Source organism: Cyprinodon variegatus, unplaced genomic scaffold (assembly GCF_000732505.1).
Source record: "Cyprinodon variegatus isolate N-32 unplaced genomic scaffold, C_variegatus-1.0 Scaffold408, whole genome shotgun sequence".
In the NCBI taxonomy this organism is placed as follows: Eukaryota; Metazoa; Chordata; class Actinopteri; order Cyprinodontiformes; family Cyprinodontidae; genus Cyprinodon; species Cyprinodon variegatus.
This window is the reverse complement of record NW_015150861.1, coordinates 250,056-260,274: the sequence shown is the minus strand read 5'-3', so window position 1 is coordinate 260,274 and position 10,219 is coordinate 250,056. Positions and strand designations below refer to the sequence as shown.

Here is a 10,219-nt window from a genome sequence, read left to right as displayed (position 1 = left end):
AACCCTACATTATAAAAAAAGCCCCAATGTTTTTGATAGAGATTTGAGTGATAAATCACTGAAAAAGCTGCAGCATCGATAAGTGGAAGAGAGAGGGTCTGTTTTTTTAAACAAATCTGAACAGCTCTGAAAATCAAGATGCAAAAATGCAGCAAAACAGCTCATTTAAATGGGAAAGACTCCGCATCTGTGTACGAAACTTTGTGCTTGGATCTATATCTGTTTTTTTTTTTTTTTATTTCATATAAATCTTGTCTAATGGTTTAATATAAACTTTCAGCTGTAAATCATGCCGGATGTTCAGGGCCGTTGTCCTGCTGGAAGGTACATTTTTCAGCCCAGTCTCAGCTCCTCTGCAGCTTTATGCTGGTTTTCTTTCAGCGATGTTCCAGGGTTTAGCTCCATCCCTCTTCCCATCAGCTCTGACTAGCAATCCTGTCCCAAAGCATGACTCTGCAACCAACATGTTTAATTTAGAAAGTAGTGCAGCTGAGTTTATGAAGTGAATCTTAATGAGCTTTTCAGTGTAACTGTAGTCTAAGAACATCAGTTTAAGTCTGATCCAACCAGTACATTTCTTCCTCCCTTTTGAGATCCAATTACACTTGTGTTGAACAACTAATTGCATTTTCAATATAAATCCTAATAAAAAAAAAAGCCCTTTCCAAATCGCACTAAAGTTTTGGTCTTGGTAAATTTAACAAATGTGAGACGTTATGGTGGCAGTAACATGAGTGAAGTGGGATTAAAACGAGTCTTGTTGTAAATGTTCCTCAAACGCTGCAGTTACACACAGGCGTGTTCGTGGCGTTCTGCAGGAAACTGGAAACGCCAGAACTACAGCTTGTAATAAAAGACTTATCAATGCTTTCAGCTCTTTAAATTTTACCAACTAATGGGCACCAGTCTGTGACATGCTGGTTTAAATCAGCATCACTGAGGGTTTCTGGGGTTCTGAGTCACTTTCAGGAGGTTCTGCAGCACCTCAAATAAGCACTAAAAAAACACTGAAGCTCCAATCACGACCAGGACCTCCTATGATGTGAAGATGCATTCATACGTCCAGGTTTGTGTAGAAAGTGGAGCCTTAAACCTGAAGACACTGACCACTGAACCAAAGACTTAGGTATTCAGAACTGCTGACCTGATTCTGACCAACACAGTGCTCTTACCTTGCTTTGTGCAGAAAGGAGCTTTGCCTCCAGCTCTCTCTTCTCCTTCAGCACCTTCTGCTTTTCATCGTACTCCTCTTCAAGCTGGACCTCCATTTGCTTCAGCTACACACACATAAAACACACCATGAAAGCAGGATCCTTGTTTCTCTATGTCTGACATTGATGGACTCTCCAAGCCCTCCTGTTGGGGTCTAGATGCCTCCAGCATGACAAAGCGTAACCATCTATATCTAGAGGGGGTGCTTCTGCTTTGAAAAGATGGCGTCTAGTGCGCAGGGGTACAGCTAGAGTTTCTCACACCATTTCTGCATTGGTTAAAATCAGCCCCTTCTTTATTTATATGGAACCTGTGGCTAAAGGGCTATAAAAGCTCTGTTTTAGTAGAAACAGCAGAAACACAGCATGATTCTGACCTCACGTTTGAAGACCTAACGGGTTCAGTAAAGCAGGACTGCTCTATGAGAGAACTTCTCATCCACCTCGTCATGGTAAATGTTTCCACTGCTATCGTCTACAGGAAGAGGCCCAGAGCCTGGATCCAAGTCTCTCTGCCAGTGGTCTGGGTCGAGTAATCAATCACTCATACTGTTGGACTGCAGCTTCCTATTGTGTCTAAATATGTTTGCATTTCCAAACATCAGTTAAAGATGAGATAGATTAAGCTCTCGAGGTTTATGAAACAGACTAAAAGCAGGAAAATTTACATAAACTGAGATGATTTCCTGCCCTAAGCCAGCCACCATCTGCAGACTAGAGAGAGAAATCTACACATGGTATTTAAGCTGGAGGAAATGCAGAAAAGATGCACCAGCAGAGGGCGTACACTGTACGATTTTTAGCCCTTTTCTTGCCGATTCTCCAGTCATGCAAGTTTTTTTTTCAATCGGCCGACATTCAGCCTGATCGTACGTCATGCGTTGTGTAGTGTACAGGGGGTAATGAGGGGCGATCAGCCTTTGATGACGACCTCCCGGTCAGGAATCCTGAGGTCGGGAGAAAATCAAACATGTTTAAAATTCAGTCGGCCGTCGCGAGCCGTTCGTGGACAAATCCTGCTGTTGAAGCAGAGCTACAAGCTGATTTATCAGAAGAGTTTTTCTTCTTCTTCTTCCAGATTGATGAGTCGGACCAGCACCATCGCTTGCCGATCAGTCCGACGTGTGGTTTTCGGACGTGCAGTGTGAGAAGGTAGATTGCATCAGAGAATCGGGTCGCACAACTCTGCGGTTTCGTTGTACAGTTTAAGTTGTAGTTGTGTGTAACGATTGAAAATATGGCACAGTGTATGCCTGGCTTTAGGTTTAAATCAGTGTAAGCATGGACTCCCCTCTGCTCTCACAGTTTGTTTTCTTCTCTCTTTACTCTTCTCTGGCCATGAAGGGAAGCTTTTTCTTTCAAGCATGAAAATATGTTATTAATTATTAATAAAGAAAAAAAAATAAACAAAGAAAATAAATCCTGACCTTTTTACTGTAAGACTGTCTGATCTCCTCCACCTCGTCGTCTTTGCTTTCGATCTCCTTAAAATGAGTATGACGCAAACGTTCCATCTCCATCTCCAGCCGTAGTTTAGCCTGAAACAGATCAATCATCAAACACAATGTGGAAAACCTGAAAAGCATCAGCAGATCAGCAGCTCCCCTCCGACCTGTAAAGATTCACATGAATACATCCAGTCCAGAGGATGAGAACCTGGTCTGTTTGCAACACAGCATGTGTGAGACAACTGCTAGCATGACAACAGAGCTGCCCTGTGTGATTAAGAAACAAATGCCCATCTCTACCTGCTCCAACATCTGGATGGTCCCGGCTTGCTCATCCAGCTCTTCCTCCTGGTCTTTAATCTTTGCTTCCATGTCACGAAGCTGCTTTTTCATCTGAATCACAGCGTTTACAGTCACAGATCAACTAAGGTAAACATCCGAACAAAGACTTTCTCTGTGGATCAATCCAGGAAAAACAAAGACCTTAGCTAGAGATGCTTCATCCTTGGATTCCTGGGAGTTCAGATCCTGCAGCTCTGCTTCAAACTGGTCGAGCTTTAATTGGACGGTGCGCAATTCAAGGTCCTTATCCTACGAGACACAAACAGCCAGTGAGACAACGTCAAGCACTGAGTGAAACAGGAAGAGGAAGTGAGAGGCTAAACGTAATGACGGAAGCTAGAGCAAAGTTTCAGTGAAGAAGGAAGTCAGACTGTGAACTGTGAATTAATGTCAATGTAATAACAAGAAATGCCAACTTGCCCGAATATATTAAGAAAAATAACAAAAGTGCTTCTGTAAGAAATTCATGAAAAACACTCTGAGAGTGAAAGAAACATTAACTTTTGAACTTTACTTTTGAACTTTTAAATTATCTTTTTTCTTCTTGGCTTGTTAACTTTTTTAGGTAATATGTCATTCAAGGGCTCATCTAATTGGTGAAATTGCAATATCAGATGTCCAGCTATGTAGCAGTATCTTTGCTGAATGGGGGGGGCACAGGAGGACACTCACCTCCAGCTGCTGTCTGAGGCTGAAGCAATCTCCACTCTGCATGTCCTTCTCCCGAGCTAGCTTCTCCCTCAGGCTCCTCTCCCTCTGTGCCTCATCTTGGGCTGCACTCAGCTCACTGTCAAACCTACCAAAAGTCATTGAACCGGATCAGAACACAGAAGCTTGGACTGACATCAGCAAGGCCGAAAACTAAAGCAGAAATCAACACAGATCCTGTCAGTTAAGCTTGACGTGTGAACACACTTTCTCTGCTTTTTCTCCAGGTCATGGTTCCGGCTCTGTTGGCCCTCCAGGTGAAGCTTGGTGTCCTGCAGCTCAGCTATCAGCCGCTGATTCTTCTTCTTCAACTGCTGAATGTTTCGCTGAGACTCCTCAATATCAGCCTGCAGGTCACTGATCTGTAAGAACACACAAACAAAAAATATAGATTTCAAAATAGATTTCTACCAATATTTGAACTTCCACTAATTTTGGAAATTTTGTTTTTGCTGAAACCCTAACAGCAGAACATGCAGACCTGAAATTCTCTGAACTTTTATAAAAAAAATAAAAAATAAAAAAAAGCGAGTAAAGAAACCCAGATAAAATAAGTCACAGCATGTCTTTCTTGCCATTATATCTGACAAGCACTAAGGGACTCCATCCAGCCACTAGAGGGCAGTATTTTCTGAAGAAAAAGAAAAAAACTAAACCAAGCAACCAATCCTTTATATAGAAGCTGATATTAAAAATCATTCCAGCTTTAATATCCTAAAGGTCATTGCTGATTGCAGCCAGTGACTTTTTAGATTAACGGCAAGATGTATCCCCTTTTAAAAATAGCGAAACAGTGGATTAAGCAGAAACAAGGAACATCAAACCCACCAAATCAATATCCATCCAACTCCTACTTAACCTTATTTAACATCCCAATTAAAACTGGGAAACACACCCACAAACCATTTATTCCCAGTACCAGTTAGAATAAAAGCTCAGTTATCAGACATTTTGTATACAAAACGACAATAAAAGTTGTGAAAGTCTTTTAATATAGAATGAGTGTTCCAGATCAGCCATTCCTGCTTAAGTATCAATCAATGTTTCTGTTTCTGTATCCTTGAACCCCAGTCGGCCTTGGCTGAAGGCCGCTCACACTTAACCTGATTCTTGTCTTTCTTCCTGTTAAAAGGAAGTTTTTTTCCTCTCTACTGTCGCTGCATGCTTGCCCTGTATAAGAGATTGCTGTAGAGTCAATGCCACAATCCAAGCTAATAATTACTGTACTTGCCTGCTCATCCAGGAGAAGAGAATCCTGCAAAGTCGATGATTTGATGCAATCAGCTGGTTTTCCTTAGATAGAAAACTCGGAACCAACCTGATTTGCTTAAGTTGTCACTTAAAAGTGTCTTATGGGGACAAGTGTTGTGAATTGGTGCTGTAAAAATAAACCGTATATAATTGGATAGGAACATCCTCTCTTTGAACTTTTGCTCCAAACTGCAGAGCAGCAGTGGAAGCCTACCAGCAAAATCCCACAGAAACCTGACCTAAACCACTTAGCCAAACCCCTGACAGTATAAAAGTCGGTCTGCAACCTGTTTAAATGTGAAAAAGTCAATGCTTTTTTCCTGCTGAAATGGCCAATCAATCCTATGGTTTTCCACTAGACTCACCCCTCATCAGGAGTAGAGGAATCTTCCAGAAAAGCCCTAAATCTGTCACATAAATGTCTCATGACATTACTGTGTCTGGACCTTTTCAGGTTTATGTATTTGACCAACAGCAGCTTGATACTTCTGCTTTATTTGCCTTTAGAGATCTTGAAATGTGTTCAACGCCGACTGTATTAAAGAAACCTGAATAAGAGAAGAGTTATGAGCCGAAGGCTGCCGCCTGGATCATCAGTCTCTGGATGGAAGAAGGCAGACGGGTTTCATCGGATACTAAAAGGCTGGAAACCGGACACACCAGCCTCAGCAAACCAAGGTGTCCACTCACCCGCCTCTCCAGCTGCCGCTTGTTCTGTTGTTCAACCTCCAGCTTGTCATCAAACTCTTGCTGCAGTCGCTTCTTGGTGAACTCGATCTCCCTGATGGCTCGCTCATACTTCAGCCGCCACTCTCCTCCTGTATCACAGACACATTCACAGAACGCCTCTTTAGCTGGAATAGTCAAACTGATTCTATCCTGACCCACAAAAAATGGCAAAAACAGAAGCATCTAGTCTGAATTGGAAATGAAGTGACGTGTGGTTACCTGCAACCAGGATTCTCACATTATATTTAATGCTGAACTGAAGGAGAGCTTTTAACCTGGGTATCTAACTGCCCAGTTTCCACTTGTTTTTGTATACATGCCATAATGGCTGTTGTTTTAGTTTCACCTGGTTTAATGTTTTTTAAACTGTGTTCCATAAGGAACCTGTTCCTATCCGATTATTAATTGATTCAAAAAATCATCGACAGATTAATCAATTTGCAAAATAACTTTTAGTCGCAGCCCTAATGGAAACTGAGCTCTACCACCTCTTTACCAGATATTCTGTGGATACGTCCCATCCGTCTGGCTGGCCAGGCTTGGTTTCAGCACTTTTAAAGTTTACTGGGAGTTTGTTCCAGATTAGTGGAGCATATGTTAATTTCTACACATCCAGAATGTTGATTCTAGATATAAAGAATGTAATTTGGTTTGAAATGTTTATTTTGACAAGGAAAAAAAAATAGCCTTCAGAACTTCAGGTGTTTTAATTGTGGTGTCATACAGCCTTTAGTAGAGATGGAATCTGTCCAGAAGTAGGTAGGTAGGAGCTGAGTAACTGTGTGTTGCTGTGGAAACGTCATCTAACCTGTGTCATCATCATCCAACTCTCCATTCAGCTCTGAAGCTCTGATGAGCCGGGCCTCCATGACCTCCATCTCCATGGACTCCATCTGCTTCTTCATGCTGTCAAACTTGGTCTTTTTGGACAGAGCAGAGCAGCTGTTACCATGACAACCCAAACAAAAAACAGCAGAGGACGAAAGCAGCTCATAGGTTCTACCTGCAGGTCTTTCATGTCCTTTTCCAGACGCAGTCTTTCAGAGGTCTCGGCCTCCAGCAGCTGGGAAGCAGACTCACCCGTATTCCTCTCATCAGTCAGCTCCGTGGACAGCTCTGTGACCTGAAGGGACAGACGGTCTCACACTGATGGTCCAACATTTGATTTTGTTCCACTCTGCTCCTCTAAAAGCACCGGAATCTAATCTGAACCAAGCTTATAAACTAGAACATGAAGCAGAAAGTAAGTTTTAAACAAACCTCAAAACTCATTTCACCAACCAGTCAATCAACTAGATGTTTATTAAATAGGGTTAAACTTGAGGAGAACAAGCTGTAATTAAAACAATTCTAACCTGCATGACCTCTGACCCTAATGTTTCACTATCCATTAGTCTTACAGAGAAGAAGCTAAATAATTATTTATCACCAACATCCACAAAATAGTTTCTCCTCCACTTTATGGCGATGACTGACACATTTCTTGGTCAGTCGGTAAATTAGGTGACTGAGTTTGAGTCGGGAGCATCTGTTAGCGTGTCTAATGACGGATGAAGTTTTACGTGATAACAAAACTAAAAAAATATGTTTATGGTGCAAAAAGAAACGGCTAGACCTCGCCAAGAATGATCTTGAGAAGAACACAGGAAAGTCTGGACTGCGGGAGAACTGGAGCACGCAGCGTAAATATGGGTCAATAGGAACAGAAGCGTACTGATGACATCACCACACGCTCAGCTCATCTGGAGCTGCATTTCACCTCCTGTTATTAATAGTCTCTAGATAATAAATTCTTACTTTTTTCATTAATTGGGGGAATAACAGTTAACACAGTCAGATAAACATAAATCAAACCAAGATTTTGCCAAATAAAACAAAAAAATCATAATCAGAGGCAGCGGCCCTTCACACACGGCTATGCTAAGAGAGGGCTACTGCAGACGGGCTAGGATTAGCCCTGGCTGTGGCTACCCTCTGAGCTCCACTGGTTGCCGCGCTCCTCTCAACTTCAGATTTTTTTTTTTTTATTATGCATTAAATCGGTAAATAGGCCATATAGTGAAGCTTAAAGTACAGCGTTCACTCCTAGAAATGATCTTAAAACAGCAACAGAAAAGTTATCTTAACACAGCTGTGTGAGCGCTCCACTGGAAGCTGCTGCTGCCGCAGTGCATGCTGGGACAGCTGTCAATCTCAAGAATGGACAAGTCTGATCTGATGCATGCTGGGTAAAGAGGGAGGGGTGAGAACAACATCCAGGAGCCGTTCTCGGTCTTCTTGTTCTTGTGAATTGGAACAGTACTAGGGCTGAGGCTGATTACGTTTCACGAGTACACGATCACATGAAAACGCACAAGTACACATATTGAGAAATGGCCTATATAAAGGGTGAGGGCTGTGGCTAGCTGTGTTTAGTAGCTAACAGGTTAGCTACCAACCTGTTAGCTTTTGGTACAGGTAACACTACGGTAACTAGACTCATTCCACCACATTGAGTTGTTTGTGAGCTTAGAACCAGCGCCTGTGTCTACAACCTGAGCAACTTCAAACTCAATCATTTATCATCAGAACCCTTCAGATGTGTGGGGAGTTGTTAAGTCACCCTGCTCTCCAGCCGGTCACTGTTGAGCCGCAGTTCGTTCCTCTCCTTTTCCACCTTTTCTAGCCTCTGTTTCAGCTGCTGGATCTCCTCCTGTGAGAAAACAGACAGGCGTCATGACAGAAGCAGGTCTGGGTGGTTTTTAGCTCAGCATTCAGATGAAGACGTAGAGAAAGGTCATAAATAAAATCTATGAATATTCAGAGGAAAGGACGCAGAATAAAATGTGTTTTAATGAAGAATTTGCAGGGTATTTTTGTTCTCCTATTACTGCAGAAGATATCCCTAACCCAAACCCACGCAGACTGGTTCTGTAGGTACGACACACTCACATCCTTCCCGCGGATCTGCTCCTCAGTGAGCTGCACTTCTATCAAAGGTCTAACGGTGGTGAAGAGCTTCCACCATGGCCAGTCCTTCACGCCGCGGTTCTTTTTGATGTTCTTCTGGATGCAGCGGATGGCGAGATTTTGGATCTGTCAACAGAATCAAAGGCCCACAAAGGTTCAGGGTCTAACATGGTAGAAATCCGAATTCAATCCTAACTGTGCAGCAAATAGTGAAGCTACACTGTTAGCTTAGTTTTCTCCTGTGATGTTGGGGATGCGGGGGCCAGGGCCTCGTCTTATCCAGCTATGCTGATGCAGGTGATTGATAACCAACAGCAATAAACCTGCACCCCCTTTTTGAATATGTGAACATCTGACCCCTCCTGTTACTCCTTTGAAATCTGACAAAGGCAGGGGTTAGAGTCCCAGCAGAGTTGACCACAGACGACTCAGGGAGAGAAAATTTTCTGTTTCTTATCTCCTCTTCTGCGGGAAAGTAATGTGTCTGTTTGTGTTGGTTATTTCTAGGGCAATAAGGTGTTATTATCATTTAACCCTGACTACCAGCTTATATTGTCAGATATTCATGAAGAGTCGTTATACAGAGGACAGTGAATCCGCCATCAGGGGCCCTACCTTCCTCTTTTTGAATGCTTGTCTGGCCAGATAGCCTCTGCAGGCAGCCTGGAACAGCGAGATGTTATTCCTGGTCTGGACATCGCGCTGCTCCTCCAGACGGGACAGAGTCCCCGCTCGGAAAAACACCTGCAGGACAGAGAGGGTTTCAGGTAGAGACAGGAACAAAGGCAAACAGGAAGGGTTGCTCTACTACAAAACCTGCAGATCCACTTCATGTCCTTTCAGTGAACGAGAGCCATGAAACATTCATCAAACTATAAACAGATTATATTAATGTTGAAATAAAAGCTTATAAAAAGGAAACTTGTGCCATTTCTACATGTTTAACTTTTTATTGGAATGTTTTTAGCATCATGGCTACTTGTGTTTCTCAATCCTACAGGTCTGAAGGGAGCTTCCATGTTGGTCTGATGAAAACAATGAAAAAGAGGAAGCACATCATGACGCCACAAAAGACAGAACAAACCAAGTACTGAACAGACAGATCTGTGTCTCATTTAGAAACATCAACATTATCAATCACGGGTAATCATATCACATTTACAACAAACTGTTTTTTTTTCAGCACTTCAAATGTAACATTAATCTTTGAACTGTTTGTGTTTTTAAACTTAAAAAAAAAAAATCCTGTTATTGGAAATACAAAAAGAAGATGAGACTAAAAATCAGAGAGAAAGACGACCTTTAAGGCAGAACACTAGCAAAGCAAAGCTAAGTTCAGAGCCTCTGCTGCAGCAGAGGCAGAAGAAGCAGCTAGTTTACATGCAAAGTCACTGGTTGATGCACATCAAGGTGCAGCAAAGGGTCCTGCAGCGTTTTGAGCAGCAGGATTAGCGAGTAATAAGCTTCTGAGAATCTGATACGTGACGCGCTTCAGAAGCAGCAGCAGCTGCTGAAGTTGGAAGAATAGAACTTTTGCTGCTCGACATGCCACATCAACCAATCAGAGAAACTGATTTGGCA

At 42.4% G+C, this 10,219-nt stretch overlaps 1 protein-coding gene across 1 annotated transcript in view; it reads right to left on the bottom strand.

Annotated features, from left to right (window-relative positions):
* Window positions 1–10,219, bottom strand: part of LOC107093109 (unconventional myosin-XVIIIa-like) — a 94,203-nt gene that overhangs the window by 13,677 nt on the left and 70,307 nt on the right. The window contains exons 22-33 of the mRNA XM_015387941.1: window positions 9,254–9,382; window positions 8,621–8,764; window positions 8,292–8,381; window positions 6,693–6,812; window positions 6,498–6,609; window positions 5,651–5,778; window positions 3,917–4,071; window positions 3,674–3,797; window positions 3,143–3,250; window positions 2,960–3,052; window positions 2,639–2,749; window positions 1,145–1,277 (exon numbers count right to left, since the gene is read on the bottom strand). Coding sequence (XP_015243427.1) covers window positions 1,145–1,277; window positions 2,639–2,749; window positions 2,960–3,052; window positions 3,143–3,250; window positions 3,674–3,797; window positions 3,917–4,071; window positions 5,651–5,778; window positions 6,498–6,609; window positions 6,693–6,812; window positions 8,292–8,381; window positions 8,621–8,764; window positions 9,254–9,382 — 1,447 coding nt within the window. The remainder of the gene's footprint in view (window positions 1–1,144; window positions 1,278–2,638; window positions 2,750–2,959; window positions 3,053–3,142; window positions 3,251–3,673; window positions 3,798–3,916; window positions 4,072–5,650; window positions 5,779–6,497; window positions 6,610–6,692; window positions 6,813–8,291; window positions 8,382–8,620; window positions 8,765–9,253; window positions 9,383–10,219) is intronic.